We start from the raw sequence: 17,615 nt of genomic DNA, 5'->3' as shown, positions 1-17,615 counted from the left end.
CCTAATGTCACCATTGATGAGCAGCTGATCCCATTTAGTTGTGAAACATATTGCTTCACGTGTAAATGTGTTGTCTTTCCACTCACTCCACTTGATTATAACTGATTTATTTTTTTATAACATTTTATAAAAAAAAATTTAAAAAAACGAGAAGCACATTAATTCATAAATGTGATCTAACAAAGGTAAAGGGAAAAAATTAACCATGTTTGCTGTTTATATGGCTTGTAATTGGGATGAAGTAAACATCTGTTGAGTAATTTAACATAAAATTTTTGATAGTGTTAATTTGGAAAGCCAAAACTCTAGCGGGTGCACCAGACCCACGAACACTGGCTGAGTAACAAAAATATGAACACCACACAAGGGTTAAGAAATAGGCTCAGGTTGGTACTGTCCCACAGGCACATTCACAAATCGTCTCACAGGCTGAGTTGTCAGGCCAGTTTCTTCAAAACCCCTAAAGTCCAATTCTTTGACTAGATCGACTCTCAAGCCAGTTTCCAGAATTCTCTACTGCTCTGAGGTAAAACACTCTAGGTGAGTCTCCAGAAGTGGCACAACAGGAAGAATGTAGGTGTAATGATGAGCAGCCACAGTTACCTCTAGAAAGAGGTAGGAAGATTTATTCTATCAAAGGTTCAAGGTAATGCTGACACTATTGGCACAATGATTCTTCAACCAAGACTGGGTGTTGGGAAAAGACAGTCTGTCGATGGTTATACAACATCGAGTGTTTGCTGTAATGCTAATTTTGTTGATCTTTATTTTACATGGTCTTGATGTCTTCTTGGACATTTTACATATTCTCATGTCAATCAGGCTGAATAATGCTGCTAATAATAGGACTGAGGTGTATACACACCAGAAGCTATTCACAACAACATGGCAACCAGCGACCACAAAGGGGGATTAAAATTTTGCAACTTCAAGCAAATACAGGCAACATAATCACTGCCAATGTGAGCTTTTCTCAATTTCCAGGTGAGCAAGTAGATGGATTTTTACGATGGGAAACCCCTTAACACCAACCCTTAACAACGGTTACCTTGCTGGTTGGCCAATGGGGCTGACCACTTGTTCGCTCTTTTATATCATAACTCAGTGCATGAAAGCACACATGCCAAAGAACACGTTGTGATTAAATTAGCCACATCATTAGCTCCACAACAGATTTGTTCCACAAGTGCCAGTTTAGCTCAGTGGGTGAACAGGTGACCAAATACTGCATGGCCACAGCGGCCATGTTCGAGTATGACATATGGCCCTTTGCTGCATGCCCTCCACCCGTCTCTCACCACTATGCAATTTAAAAAAAGAGTTGTTCTGAAAAATCAGCACGAAAAGTGAGAAAATTTCTGTTTGGTCAACTATTTTTTTTATTATGCTACTGTCTCTTGTTTGGTGTCATTTAATTGACTGGATGATTGAGGTCTCCTCCTCATGCTGGTCACCAGGTTGGTCACACATTGCTGTGGGACGGCAGTCCATTCTTCAATCAGCTTTTCTGTTGGTCACAGAATAAGCTCTTTGAAAATTGACAGAGAAGATTTGGCAAGTTTTTCAACTCACAAATTTCTCCTTAGAAATGTTGCACCATTTAAGGGGAAGTAAACAGGCTATGCAATAAGATATATTGCTTAGAAAAAATAATCAACCAAAAACAAATTTCCTTCCTTTTGGTGCCAAGTTTTTATTCTTCTGTCAATTGAACACACAAAACAATAACACTTCCTGCTTGTGAGAAGAAGAAACCCTTAAAATGAGGGCGTCTCACACTACCATGTAGACCTCTCACTCTGAAGCCTGATCAACAGTGAGCAAAGGGTCAGAGGGACACCTAATCTAAATAAATACACCAAACCAACAAATTAAACTAACTGTGCATGTAGATGCCTGAAAATGTCATAAATCTCTTGTTGATATTTATATTTTTAAAAAGGGCATCTGGGGATACTAGTCTATGTGCGTGGAGTAGACATTTGCACAGCTGACTGAGCACGACCATCAGGTGTTCCAATAAAAAACAAAGACGTGTGTTTGCTTTCTTTATAATATGATCTGAATTTTGGCCTGGACCTGCACTGCACACAACACACAACCAAGAACATGTAGCTTTATTGGAGCAACAATGTTACTTCAGCCCTGTGTGCTGGGATTCTTTGGTACCACATCTGGCCCAGCTGTTCAGCTGCAGAGTCTACAGCTTCACATTGAATCCCTCAGAGATGGAAAAAGTGTGATTTTTGAACATGTGTATATGTGTGTGTCTGTGTCTGTGTATGTGCGCTTTGTCTTCTCTGAAGAATGAGTCTGGAAATTCTTTCCCACTGTGCTATAAAGAGCTTATGTGTACATGTAGTTTCAGGCATTAAAAGTGGAATAACTGAAATGCAGAAGTGCAGATAAGAGCAAGTGGACGTAAAGTGACTAATGAAAAACCAATCTCAGCAGACACATTCATTTAGGGAGAAATCTGCACAGGAAAGGCCCCGGTGCCCACTGCTCAGTTACTTCACAGCCAGATAAATCTGCATGCGTGTAAAACCAAAGAGAGGCACACAGAGAACCTTTACTTTGCTTCATCTTCATTTCTCTTCTGTCTGGTTTCTCGTCATCCAGAGCTAGCAGAGGAGAAAACAGCGGAATAGATTTGAACAGCGCTGGGGAGGTGTAGCTTTCACACGCTGAGACCCCCACCCACCTCCCTCCCTCTCGGTCTCTCTCTCTCTCTCTCTCTCTCTCTCTCCCTCGGTCAGCGCGTGCCTCTCGGTTAGAGCAGCAGCTCGTGCTCAAGTGGAAACGCACACCGCAAACATACTCACTGCTGAACGGGCGGCACGAGACTCTTCCTCACCTCCATCACCAAGCGTCACTTTCTTCAGTGCACGAAGGGATGCTAAACAGGAAGGTTTCATCACCGCCGCCACCACCATCATCATCAACCGTCATCCTCATCTGCGAGAGAGAGAGAGAGAGAAGCAGCGGCTCTCCGTGGGCTGAAAAAGTTGAGGAAGATAGGGTTTATTAAAGGAGCACCGGAGGGGCTCGTGCCCGGCGTTAACGCGGGATAATCCACCCGGCACGGTCTGATCCTACTTTGGAGTGTGCAGGACCTGGTGCTGAGTGGGATTTGTTAACGGTGCTTTCCAGGATCGTTCCGTGCACCGTCCCCGGTGCTGACTCTGACCTCCGGCGTGTTTGTTTTTTTTAGTCCATTTTTTCTTCTTCTTTAAACGATCGGCCCGTTATTGTTATTACTGTTATTATTAACGGGTCCGGTGTTTAATCCCATCGGTGTGAGCTGGATCTGGTCTCTGGCGGTTTAACGGGATCCCCACATGTGCCAGCGGATCAATAACAGCTTCCTGGCATTTATCTGTGAACTCCCGTCATGTCCCTGATGGATTTCTTCCACACCACACGCACTTAATGGATTTCTAACGGTGGTGTAACGAATCCCGGGACCGTCCCGGGTGGACTTGAGGGTTAGTTTATTGACCGACGGTAACCTCAGCCCCCTCCCCGGGAGCAGAAACAGCCCGCAGGTATAAAGCAGGTGTTCACATCTGGGTTACCGAGGAAAACGGGACGTGCAGCAGAGAAAGCGCGGTCCTTTGGACTGAAGTGAGTCTGACTAATAGCGGATCACCCCCGGAGAGGTACCCTTCCACCCCGGGGACCGACTGCTGTTTAAAACGGACACGGAGATCATCGCTTCCTAGTGGGGGCGAGAGAAGAGAAGTTACCGGAGAACCAGAGGAGTTTTTCTTCTTATAATATTTACCGATGAACCTGTAATGTTTGGACAACCTTCATGATCAATATCTGAGTGATTTCACTGAAGGAACTGATTAATTGATGGTGGATTTTAAAAAGGGGGTTTTCAGCTCTTTCTGTGGATTTCTGTCCCCACCGAGCGGCATCCATGTAATCAATACAATCCTGGGTTATCAATCAGTTTTAATCCAGCTTCCATCCGTCAGGCTCATGAGCTGGAAAGCTGGGATCGTTTAGACCTCGTGGAGTAGCCGAGTGAATTATCTCCTCCACGGTGAAATAAACCCACATGCTGGCCGTAAATTATCCACTTAACCCCCCTCAGGAGAGGAAAAGGAGAGAGAGAGAAACCGAGTGCTATAGACACAGACCGCAGCGAGAGAGTTATTACCGTTTTTAAACTACACCTTTATCAGCAGCAAAGCTAATTTTAATTTGAAATCCATCAGAGAAAAGGGGTCAAACGGAGGCGCTTCCTCAATTTTTAACAGCAACTTTAAGTTTGTGTGACAGAGAAGTCACTACAAAACTGTACTTTAAAAACAAGATTACTGAAGTATTCTGCTTTGGGACAAAGCCCTAAGAAAACTGAGTAATTACAAATTAATCTCGAGCTTGTAATAAAAAAAAAAAACAAAGACAAAAAACTGGATTTCTTGACAAAGATCCGAATTCAAAACTTTATTTTACTCAAAATAAGATCTGAACATATGCTGGTGTGACTTTGATTTGATTAAGTCTTCATTTGATTCCAAACCTTAAATGCAATCATACTAATCTCCAAGAGACTTGTAACACATCTTAATGTCTTGTAAGTTATTATAATCTTCGACTGTAACATTATGACAATCCCATAATAGTCCGAAAGGGATTTATTTATGGTTTATTGCGGATGTGTAAGAGCTTTAACTCAGAGCAAATTAACTTTACTCGTACCTTTGGTTGAGGGTCTTTGACTTGGTAACGTGACCGTTTTTAAAGTTCAAACTGATGATTTCCATCATCCATAACTGACTTGAATTTACAATCTGAGAGGAAATCCAGATAAGGTTGCTTTTACAGCATAAGGCTTTATTCCCAGTTTTATACCTTGTGGTGGTTAAGTGTTTAGCTTACCCAGCTGATTTCCAGTCTATGGATGATACGCTCACTGTATAGCCACATCCTCAACGGCATACCTCCTCCGCTCTGTCCCTCTCCTCCTTCTCCTTCTCAGGCTTCACTGCTCTTGAAATCAAGCCATGCAGCATTGATTTTTTTGTTTCTGTTCACCGCAAAACCAAAACGCACATGACCATCTCATTTTTTCTGTTTTTTCAGTTTGGTTGCCTGAAATGTAAGACGTGCAGCAGTGCTGATTTTTCACATCTAGGCAGAACTCAAGGACGTTCATAACAGTCCATCAGCAGCAAGGTCAGAGTTCAGTTTTTCAGATATATAACTGCTGGAGTTTCATCAGCACAGACTGATAGGCTGACAGGCTGAATCAAGACTGGAATCTTTTGGACGATCAAAACACATTCAATCACATCAAGTTTACTGTAAACAAGCTGAAATCTGACCTGTGCATAAATGAATATTTTTTTGAATCAGAACCTGTTTCTGCTGCTGAACTTTGACATTATTTCTTTGCTGTTCTAGTGACATTTTAAGCTAAATGGGACTAAACGACAGCAGCCCGGGAGCCATGCGGAACGGCCGTGGCCTCTCGGATCAGTGGGCAGAATCAGTGGTGGTCCGGCCTCGAACCACTGAGCGCCACATAACGGTGCACAAGCGCCTGGTGCTGGGCTTTGCCCTCTCCATACTCACCCTCATTATCGTAACAGCAGTAGCCGTTGCGCTCAACGTCAAATTTGAGGACTGTGGTGCACGAGATCGCGATGAATCAACTGGAGAGCCGAGTTCCCGAGGCCCCGGTGGGTCTGCAAAGTTGAATGGAGGCAGAGGGGAAAGGACGGGGGAGAAAGGGGACGAAGAGGTGGTCCAGCCGTGGAGAAACTCACGATTACCAGGCTCGGTGAGGCCTCGGCACTACGACCTGCGGCTTGCCGTCTACATGGATAACTTCACCTTCTCTGGCGAAGTCAGCATTGAGCTGGAGTGCATTAATGCCACCCGTTTTATTGTGCTGCACGCTGATCGCTTAGAGGTATGTTGGCGCTTTGTTTTTGCTCACAGTGAGGATAGTGATAATTTAAATTCAAGCATGTAGCAGTCTAGAGCCCAAGGACTCCTAGGTAATGTCACTTTTTACAAACTGAATGACCAACATGCTTGGGGTTGTCCAAAATTTTAGGTTCTTAGGTTCTTTTAGGTTTTTGGTTCAAAATCTACTTAGGCACAGACCCACCCGAAATAATCAGACCTGTTCCAAAATGCAATCAATTAGACTTATCAAAGAACCCAAACACCAAATATAAGCTGCTTTTACTGATGATTACAGCCCAGAGCTTTTCCTCAGCTCACTTGACAAAGTTGAATGTGAGAATAAAAAAGTCCAACTTTGGATTTTTAGCCTGCCAGATCCCAAACACTAGGTTAAACTGAGCCTGTGTTAGAATAGCAAACCGTCTGCTGAATTTACAAAGAAGCAAAAGCGAGAGTGTTTACCTGTACGCTCTACCCCAGCAGTATCCTCGCCTTAGCCAGCCTGAGTATTTCCAGTGTTTTGTGAAAAAAAACCCAACTTTAAATCAGGTACCAACCTGCTTCTCCTGATTTTTGACTTCATGAGTGAAAATACCTCTATAGCTATCCTATTCAGAACCTTTTCTAATGTACAGCAGATTATAAAATTAAACCTTTCTCTGCACTGCACTGCATTTGAGACATTTAATGCTTCTTACACAACTCTAGATTTTCAGTGCTCTGAAAGAAGTTGAAATGTGACACCTTCAACTGTGGCAACCTTTTCATGGCATTAACAAATGATATGATGGACATTACTTCAACGTACCTCTTACCTCAAAACACAGACATTGAATCATAAATTAGTTTGAATCCATTCAGGTGTGACTGAACCCCAAACCTGAGACCCACACCAGTAACAATAAGACCCTGATTGACACAATTAAGCTTAATGGAACAAATTTACATCTTTGTTACTGGATCAGGTCTTGGCTGTGAAGCCCTCTACATCGTAGTCCAGACTCAACAATTCTTAAACACTAGACATACTATAGTCAAATAATAGTTAAATAAACTCAACTTTATGAAATGGGCAATGCTGGTAGATTATTAGCTATATTGGCTGTGCATTGGTTGCTGTTGGTTACGGCTGTTTTTGTCTACTAAGTTACAAAACATAGAGATGAGTACTGGTATTGCATCTCATTACTACAGCTGAAGTCTCCGGGTCCATGAAATGTCAGCAACACTATTCCTGGCCAGTTTTAAATTGGGTACTTTTTCTTTCAGGCATGAATTAAACTCTTGGAGATTTACAATTTTCTTGAGAAGGTAGTGCAGCAAAGCCTTTTGAACCTTTAAAATGACAATAGTTACTCCCGTTGGGAGCATGAATGCCCCAATTTAATGAGTAATTCTGAATTTCTATTTGCTGTTCTTATATGAAATTTAAGATAGTAGGCAGCTTGGCAGAATTGAATTGGATACCAGTGACCCCACCCCTAACCATACCAGATTAGGTTATTATCATTATTATTATCATTATTATTATTATTACTATTAATAATAATAATAATAATAATAATAATAATAATAATAATGTGAATACATTTAATTTTATTATAAATACATAAATAAATATAATACATAAATACATTTTATTTATAGGCACCTTTAAAGACCCTCAAGGTCACCTTACATTAGTACAAAAACAGGTCAATGAAAAATAAAAACAAGTATAAAAGTATAAAAGCCAAACAAGGTAAAAATAGACTGAAATGGAATCATGATGAAGGGTGTGCAATTTTGAACAAATAGGTTTTAAGGTGTGATTTAAAAGTGGAGAGAGAGTTTGTAGTGTGGAGCCGAGTTCCCGAGGTGGAAGTGCATTCCAAAGTCTCAGGGCAGCTCTGAGTCCCGTAGAAGTCAGCCGAGCAGGTGGAATAGAAAGAAGAGGAGGTGAGGAAGAGTGGAGTGTACAAGGGAGTGAGTATGTATGGAGAAGATCAGATAAATATGGGGGAGTGAGGTTATGAAGCGCTTTGAAAGTGAGAAGCAGAATCTTAAATTGACACGGAGCTGAACTGGAAGCCAGTGGAGCTGTTTATGAACAGGTGGTATATTTTGAGGAGATCTAACTTACCCCATTAATCCAGAAGTTTATTTTATTTATTTATTTATATATTGTTATTAATATCATTTTTTGCATCCCCAAATAGAAACCTTGTAACAGAAGACTTGTAGCCACAATGCATGTAAGGGAGTTGATGTCAGCGGTAACATCTTTTCGTCTCAACTCTAATAGTAGAATGAGAGATTCCTGAGAGCTGACTTGTTTGAGATAAAACTGGATGATGGTTGGACTAAACTTGTTTGCAGTAACTTATTTGCAGTCATGTTATTGTTATTGAGAATGGTCAGTCATGATCTAATTACTGTTGAATCCAGCTCCGTACAAAGTCTACATCATGAAACAGAGATTGGTGCGGTGCAGCCTGTTGATGTAGACGTTTTGATCTTTTGATAATGTTCCAAACAAAGCTCCTTGTTTGCATCCAGTGGTCTGCTCTGTGCTGAAAGCATCCCGACGCTCTCTAACAAAGAATGTTTATTTCCAGATTTGGCCTCGGAGGTTTCTTTAACGAGGCTAATTAACCGTCAAAGTTGCTGTTTCAGCCCAATTTCGGAGACAAGTGCATGGTGAGAGAAAGCCTCAGAGAAACGCCTGAGCAACGTGATTTTTCAGGCTGGTCATCTCGGCTAATGTGAGAGAAGGATAAATCTGTCTAATTTGGGCAGAGGCCAATAAAAAACCCTGCAGCCCCTTTTGTGTTTGTGTCAGGGCACACTGTGAATTAAGAGGTGCTGTCGGGTGCCAGGCAGGTCTCCTAAGGTATCCTCAGAGTTAATGCATTATGAAAAGAAAAAAATGTCAAGATGTTGAAAGGCCAGAAAACAGAAATGTGAATAAAAATAGATGCGGCTGGTAGCAAGGGGAGGGATAAACACTCCTGAAAAGAGAGCTTAATTCACAGATTCAAAGAAATTGAATGCAAAATGCATTCGAGACGAAGTGAAGTGAAGGTTTTCGGTCTGGAGATGTCGGCTGACCATTTTCCCCAACTTGCCAAACACTGTCAGTTCTTATCCAGATTTCAGTCCCTCCAGACAGCCAATGATTTAACTCCATGTCAAGTAAAATTAACATGCAGGCGCGCCTTCCATTTGGCTAATTTATTCCTCCTCCAGTCCTCCTTCCTACATCCTCTGATTGTGACCTGGAAATCGCTGGATGTTCCAATCGCTTAAATGCACCACAGAGGAGATGAAGAGATGAGGAGCTCCGAGCGCAGAAACACAAGCATGTCCCATGGGGAAATTTTCAACACCCTTTGAATTGCAATGCCTGTACAGTAGTCAGTAAAATCTGACACATCATGCCCATTCAAGCTGAGATGGATTTGATATCTGAATTTAATATATATGATTTTATTGCTTTTTTTCCTGTGCATATACTCGCCACCCGCTGTGTGTCATTGTTAAAAGAGATGAAGGTTACGGCTTTACATTGTGTTAAAGTGGTTAATAGTGCAATCACTTCAACACGCCGTGGTTGCTAAACTGGTTGTGTAGCACAATGCACTTGTATTTGAAATATGTGAAAATAACATGCAATCACTTATAGACATTTATACTAGTTAACTGTAAAAATAGTTTGTGTTGGAATATAGAAGCTGAAATTAGTTGTCTTCTTTTAATCTGGGGTTTCAGCTGACTGAGGGCAGCACAAGTATTGATGAAGGGCAGCTGTGTGAACCTTAATGAAAATGAGCTCAGGGTTTTCACACTTTGTTATGTCAAGGCCAAGATGCAGAGTAGGTTGTGACCTGTTTAGGGTTACGGTTGGATCAACCTAATGATAGCCTTAGACTTGAGGAAAATGGGAATGTTATAACAGAACTATAAAGAGTTTGATTTGGAAGGTTGGAAGGACTCCAGGCTTGTTTAGCATGTGTCTAAAATATAGCCCTAATATCCTGCCTTTGGGGTTCATTGCTGCCCTGATACATGTTAACATGTTAAATGTGATACTTTAAATACATTATAAAGACTAAGTTGACATTGGGGAGTGCTGTTCCCTGTGCCTTGTATTTGAGAATATATCTATGTTTCGGTGTTCTTCTAATATGGTTTAGATTGTGTAGAACGATGTAGTCTTTCTATGTGACTCACTCCTCCTGAACATTTTTGGGGGGTTAAAAAGTTAAAATCTCACCCAGTCAAATATCTAGTCAGCCTTTTGGATTGCAGTCTGTTGTTGGGGGCTGCACAGTGGAACAGTGGTTCAATCTGCCTCACAGCAGGGTTCAAATAAGTTTGAATCCATCATTTGGCTGGGGTGTGTGGTCTGTGTGGAGTTTGCATGTTCTATGCGTGAGCACTCCAGTTTCCTCCTACAGTGTAAAAGATATGCAGTTAGTGGGGTTTGGTTGGGTGTGTTAGCCCTGTGATCTGTCCAATATGTCGCCCATCTCTCATCATATGGCAGCATTAATAGGCTGATTTATTAATGGATGATGCTGATGGTATAAAAGGTGACCAAACTTTACTTTTTAGCTTTGCTAAGTTTTAGTAAAGGGTCTGTATTCTGTTCCAATTATATTGTGAAAAAAATATGTACAGTATGATAAAGTAGGGATGTAAAATATTTCAGGGTATATGTTCTTTTAGAGAACATATTGATATTTTCATTGGGCCGTGTTCAAGTAATTCAGGGTTAAGTTTAAGGCCAACTATGATTGCAACACTTCTCGCTGAAGCCCATTGGTGTGAAGCAGAAAGCCCTCCCTAATAAGAATGTGAGCTTCCTGCGCTTCCTCGTGGTCCGATCTTGGGGCGTGCTTAGTGTCGGAGGGTTCATTAACACTGGGAGACTTTTTAGACCTCACTGGTTTCTCCAGTCAGGCATAGATCACCGAGTGGTAATGAAATCTGTTTTAAAGTCATCTTCACCAACTTCTTTCTACTCCTGAGGCTCCACAGATTCTGTACATTGACCCATTTTTTGGACGTATTTGACAGTCAGTTTCTATATTTTTTGATGGCTAGTTGCCATCTCTTCAAAATGATTTTGCAGTGAGGGAGGACAGCATGCATGTTAAAAAGAGTTCCTCCCCTTGCATCTCTCTGTCACATGAGCACCGAGTGAAACTGAGACGTAATGAAGATACAAGCATGATGAAAGCGAGCAGCCACATTAGCTAAATAAAATGCACCCCAGGCTCAGTGTTACTCTCTGTTAGCTGAGAAATCTAACCCAGCACCAACAAACAAACAATTAAACAACATTTATTTGAGCAGAACATTTTGAAGGCATCTCAGAGCGTGCCGCTGTGTCAGCTGACTCATCAGAAAAGCCTGAAAAACATCCTTTTAATCTCCACTGTTTCCTCTCTGTGTCAGCAGGCTCTGTTCGTATTGATCAGTTCTTTCATCAAAGGACACACACACACACTGTGTTTGATTGGCTTAGGGTCGCTGATGTGTGACAGCGGAACAACCTAAAGGTTCCAAACTGTTCCTGCTGCTGCGGGCGTGTTCCCATCATGCACTGCTACTCATCCATGTTTATAATGATGACTAATTGAATTCATTTTAATTAATTATTTGATCCACACAAGGAATTTAGTATAACTTCGGGGTAAAATACCAAGAGAAAGGTGCAACTTGGTAATGCACAAAAAGAGTAAAAATTAAAAGGACCCACATGTTACATAACGAGGTTGAACAGAAGCTGTGGCCTTCTGCTTGTTCTTTGACCTGTGTAAACCCCAAAATGTGAACTGCCTTCAGGACATAGCCATATGCATACACTTTAAAATTTAACATGAGACATTTTTTTACAAAATATATTATCCAATAGAAATTAGAAATTACTTCTATTACAACTTTTATTTGCGCACCAGTTGTGAATTTTTTAAATGTCATTCTTACCTGCTATTTCTATGTGTTTTTATATGCCGTTTAATTAGGCACCAAACAGCACATGTTACCAATGTTGGACCTTTTGGCCTACAAAAGGATACACCCTCTTTGGAGACAGGTGACTTGTCCAGGGTTTACCCTGCTTTATGGTGGCAGGGATTGGCTAAAGCCTCTGTCGTCCGGAACCGGATAAGGAAACAGTCAGGCAGGCCTAGAGACTGGTCAGTTACCCCCTGGTCACCACCAGTTTCTTGGGAAAAATATGTATTCCCCAACTAGTTGGCAAGTGGTTACAAGAGAATGCTTCCTATTGGTGGGTGAAACTGAATGCAAAGAGGTACACTGTGCTGCATTGTAGCCCTTCTCGCTTTGGTCATCAGTAGAGTGCTGCAGTAGTCCTTAGTTTGTTTGTGTTGGCAATCCACTAGCAAAAGCAATCACAAGGAGGTTTTTGGTGCAGTGTCCTCTTTGTGACTGATTTCCCTCAGCAACAGTCAGCAAACATCTATAAACCACCTGTGTTACTTAGTTTAGCAGTGCCATAAGTCCTACAAACTGCCACCTGCATAAGTAAAACCAAGAAAGAATATTTTTTTAAGCCTTTTAAAAGCTGGGTAAACTATTTGATTAAGAAACTTGTATTTAAATCTCCAAAAATCATAACAATCCCTACTATTGATTTATACATTCTGGCTCCCTGCACACTTCATTGAGACTCACTGCATTTCTGTGGACTCTGAAATAGTGTGACCTCTTAATGTGCATTTTCATATTTTGATTTATGATATCCATATACTGTACATAGTCTGAAAATTGGGCCTCACCCAGTAATAAAAAAACAACATAAAAAATACTCACGTATATTTCAAAGCCAAGAGCCTTTGTATAACACTAAATAAGGAAGCAATAAGAAGGCAATTAAGTTAAATGCCAAAGGATGAGTGGAGCTTATTTCAACTTGGGATATTTACCAATCATTCCACTTTGGGGCCATATTGCTAGGGTTCAAATTTACCAATGAATGGTGTTATATTATGTATGCAAACAAGCCAGTATGCATGGATAAATACGCAGGCTCATTAGGTCAGGTGGCAAGTATTCCCATTCTTCAATTTTAATACAATCAGCAAGATGGCTGTTCCACTTGGATTAGTTCTGGTCTTACCCTCAGTCTGCCTGAAAACAAACAATTAAGGTATTTAGGTAAGAATTGTTGTTGTTTTTTAAAAAGGTGTCATGTTAGTTAAAACGTTAGAACCACATTAATGGAACAGACAAATCATGGCAGATGTTCTTGGTGAAGCACTTTATACTTCGGGAAATCAGGACTTTGTGAAATTCAGCATTTGATGAATGGACCTTGGTCATATTTGGCTGCTGTGAGTGATGGTAGAACTGTGAGTAGCAGTTTGCTCATCGAGAGAATCCTTTTCCCTAAACTCTCCTCGTTCCTCTGGGAGGTATGCACAATTCTGGCTTACGCTCAGACAATTTGCATTTCCTTGACATTCAAATTTACCTTCCTAATTTTTTTCTTTGCATCGCTTAAGACAAAAAACTGATTAACACGAGCAGCAGATATGCAGACCTTATGATATTATTTTTAAGTATGCTCTCACGCTACACCCACAGAAGTGTTTGCACTTATTGTGGCTGATTAGCCCTCTTCACAGGACTGTGTGGGTGTGTACAGAGAGTTCTTGACTAACATATCCCTCTAAGTTATATGTTTGCCTGGATGATTATCTTTAGTGCACTGAGTTTAGTGACATTTCAGTTAATTACCAGTAAATCCCCACTCAGCGTCAACCTGGGCGCAGGTCTAATCAGCCAGGAAAAGTCAGAGCACCTGTGAGGCTTCCCAGGGCCTTTAATGAGACAGGTGCTCTCCTCTTCCTTCAGTATTAATTCTCCACAGCTGCCGACTGTCTGTTTCTTCATCACCTGGTCAGTTTGACTCCTGAGCGGCACAATGAAATATGGATGAATGTGGGTAAAGTTGGCAGGCAAACAAACACTCTGAGATCTGCTGAGCTTTCTTTCTTTCAACACTCCTTCCTCACTACTTTGGTGAAAACGCTCAGATGATGATACTTTTTTTCTCCAAAGCTGCTCTCAGATACACCCTTTGTTGTACACATGGTGCCTGTCACGTCACCATGGCGACAGCTCCAGCATTCGGAACAACAGCTGGCTGTAAATCAGGGTTTGCTGAGCAATGCATGCCACCTGACAAACCGCAAATGCTTGAAGCTGGTGCATTTCTGTGGTTTTTAACCGTTTTGGGTTTGCTGCCTGACTGCGCTGATCTACCTGAACAGCAGAAGGTGCTTTCTCTCAGGACAGCTCGGTTTGAACACCTGCTGTGAGACTTACTGGATCTATGCAATGTTTTGATCATCGCTCAACACTTAATTACTCTAATGGGGATAAATTAAATGGAATAATTCACTGTGCCATTATTTATTTATTTGCAGACTACAGAATATCTATCAAGTTGATTTTTGGCTTCTCTTCTATAACTTTGGTATTAATGTCAGCAAAGTGGATAATAAAGGGTAAATTGGGACTGTGCTAATAAACATGGACAAAACTACTGTGATGTTACCTCCAGGTTCTGATGCCCTTAGTTTGCCTGTCAGCATCTTAGTTTATGAGCAAGGAGGCGTGTTTTACTCTTAATCAGATCTCCCAGTGTGCAATGAGAACATCGTGCACGAATCATAAAATGTTAAAATGTCAAAAGAGAACACAAACCCAGCAAAAATGTTTATTGAGGTCAACTATGAATTTCCTCTCGTTTACCTTAGAAATGAGAGGAAAAGAAGTTGGCCAGGTCGCCTAGTGGGAGTCAACCGGTCTCCAAACAGTTCAGCTCTAACTGCATTGATTGCAGTCACTCTGTTGGGTAGATAGCTTGTACTGGAAGGACTGTAAGGTGCTAGTTCAGGTTTGCAGCTACCACTCCCTGGAGTGTCGGCCAGAACACTGCTCAAGGCCCGGATGAATGTTCAGAAGGGAGACAATGAAGACACCGAGGATAGTGCAGACTCTTGTATTGACTTCACACAGTTGAAGGTAACAGGGATTGTCAGAGGAGCAGGTATTGCATACAGGTTTAGGTGCGTGGGCATGGGTGTGTGTGTGTGTGTGTGGTCTCTGAACGGAACAGAAAGAAAATGCTACATTACTAAAGTGTTCACAACAATATCTCCAGAGTACATCAACATAAACACAGGCGGGAAATAAACTAACATCCCCTTTAATACCATAGGCCATATATTACCCACGACTCACACATAGACCCCCTGAGAGAGCTAACCAGGTACACAGCTATACCCAACCACACGGCAGGAAAGTTAGCTTAGCTTAGCTTAGCTTAGCACCCGCTAGCGGCACAGACAGAAACATAGTCATTTCCCCCCTAACCTTGGTTACAGTCCCAAACACATCTTATTATCACATCCTCACACATCACCAACTTACGTTGCTCATTAACGCACACTTCTCACGGGATAACCAATTCTCTGCCAGTAATCTGGAGCAGAAAAGCTCAGGTGCTTTGCCCACGTCTCTCCCTGGACATAGTCTCTCATACAAAGCGGCGGGGTGACCTCTACTGGCCACTCTAAAAACTACAGGTGAACTAACAACTGAACAGAATAAACCCATAACTACGGGGCCTTTTGTACAGCCGCCCCCAAATGTATGAAGTACATTTGCTCACAACAAAAGGCAATTTTACAAACAAAGTCACGGTGATTGTCCTTTGTCTTCGTCCGGGAGGGCAGGCACTCCTCCGTGTGGAGGACCTCTTCTTGAAGGGGTTGGGATCCTACTGTAGTGTAGAGTGCCGTCTTGACAGACCTAATCTCCCGCTCCCACACTCCCCCGAAATGAGGAGCCGCTGGTGGATTGAAGTGGAAGACGATCTTATGGGGAGCCAGGAGCTTCTGCAGGTCAGAGGTCATGCTGCAAAAGCTGCTTGCAGTTCCCTTTCTCCCCCACGGAAGTTGGTCCCTTGGTCTGAGTACAGCTCAGCTGGAGTTCCTCTCCTGGCAATGAAACGGCGAAGTGCCATTAGGAAGGCATCCGTATCGATGGAGGTTAGGACATCAAGGTGGACCGCTCTGATAGTTAGGCACTTAAAGATGATGCCCCACCTCTTCTCCACACGGAGCCCGATTTTGACCTCAAAGGGTCCAAAACAGTCCACACCTGTCGAATAAAAGGCAGGTTTGTAAAGGCGGAGGCGCGCAACTGGCAGGTCCGCCATCTTGGGAACAGTCGGTCAGGCTCTCCATCTGCGGCACTCAAGACAGGTCCTTTGAAAATGGTAGAAAATCCACAAAATGTCTCTTTACGGAGCTCAGATGGGTCTGGAGGCTCAGCCAGGGTGCCACTTGGCTCTGGAGGCCACTGTTCTGGACCTAGGAGCAGGAAAGGAGGCCCTTGACTCCATCTATTGGGTCTGGTCAGCTCGAGAAGGGACTTCCCCCGGGTTATATCATCTGCGGGGTTCTGGGCTGAGTCCACATAGCGCCAGGTGTGCGAGTGAGTTAATTCCTGGATCTCAGCCACGCGGGTGCCGACGAAGACCTTGAAGTGGCATGACTGGGACCTCAACCAGGTGAGTACAGTTGTGGAGTCAGACCACAGCACTATCCTCTTTATGTCCAGAGTGAGCTCATTTCTAAGGAGACGGGAAAGATGAGCTCCGGAGAGGGCACCACACAGCTCAAGTCTAGGCATGGAGAGAATGCGTTTAGGGGCAACACGGGAGCGAGCCATCAGGAAGGCTAGATGTGAGCTGCCATCACCTGTCACTGTTCTCATGTAGGCCACTGCGCCATAAGCCTGCTCTGACGCATCACAGAATATGTGAATCTCTCTCTCACTAACTGACTCCGTGATGTGCTTTGGGAGATACGGGCGAGGAAGCAGGACTTGTGCAAGGAACGGCAATTCCTCTTCCCAGGTTTTCCACTGCTGGAGTAGTTCTGGTAGATCCCGCCACACAAACCGCAGGAGGGAACGATCTTCGGGAAGAAGGCGAATCTGGTGGAACATACCTTTAATGTCACCACTGATGGCTGCGGCATGCTCTCGAAAGCGAAGGAGGACACGAAGGAGCGATGCGCTCTGGGTGGGCCCAGGTAGAAGATGTTCGTTGAGGGCTTGGCCTTGGAACTGGAACGAACAGTTAAACACAAGGCGATCTTTGCCATTGTGGCTAACAAGGTGGTGAGGGATGTACCATGACTCATCTGCTTGAGCAACCTCAGAGGGGGACACCTTAACCACCGAACCGGCCTGGACCAACTTCTCTATCTCCGCCCGGTAGATCTTAGCTCGTTCTGGATCTTTCTGGAGCCTTCTCTCCACACTTCTCAAACTGGGAACGACAGCGTTAGGGCTAGCTTTAAGGTGTGGCATGTTCTCGCGGCGAAGGAGGGGGGTGGCATAGCGTTGGATGCCCTCGACATCTACACGAACTGTCTTCTGCTCTAGCAGGCTAACTGCATAGTTATCTTCTCTTGAACGGGTAACCACCTTGCCTTCTGGCACCGGGACAACATCTACCTGCCATAACTTCTCTACATGTTTGAGTAGCTCACTCACCTGGGGAGGAAGGGCAGTCGTGAAGAGGCACTGTTGTGGCAGCGAAGAGGAACCTATAAGGCTGGAGGGACCCTGTAGTGTCCACCCTAACCTGGTGC

General features: G+C 43.0%; 1 protein-coding gene across 1 annotated transcript in view; it reads left to right on the top strand.

The window, feature by feature from the left end:
- The first annotated feature begins 2,774 nt into the window (after window positions 1-2,774).
- Window positions 2,775-17,615, top strand: part of LOC102204797 (thyrotropin-releasing hormone-degrading ectoenzyme) — a 266,230-nt gene continuing 251,389 nt past the window's right edge. Inside the window, exon 1 of the mRNA XM_005742288.1 lies at window positions 2,775-5,932. Within this exon, the coding sequence (XP_005742345.1) occupies window positions 5,438-5,932 (495 nt within the window). The 5' untranslated portion in view covers window positions 2,775-5,437. The remainder of the gene's footprint in view (window positions 5,933-17,615) is intronic.

The sequence above is a fragment of the Pundamilia nyererei genome, unplaced genomic scaffold (genome assembly GCF_000239375.1).
Source record: "Pundamilia nyererei isolate P.nyererei 1_Seehausen unplaced genomic scaffold, PunNye1.0 scaffold00119, whole genome shotgun sequence".
Taxonomy (NCBI): domain Eukaryota; kingdom Metazoa; phylum Chordata; class Actinopteri; order Cichliformes; family Cichlidae; genus Pundamilia; species Pundamilia nyererei.
Note: the sequence above shows the minus strand (reverse complement) of the source record. Positions and strands in the feature narration are given on the sequence as shown.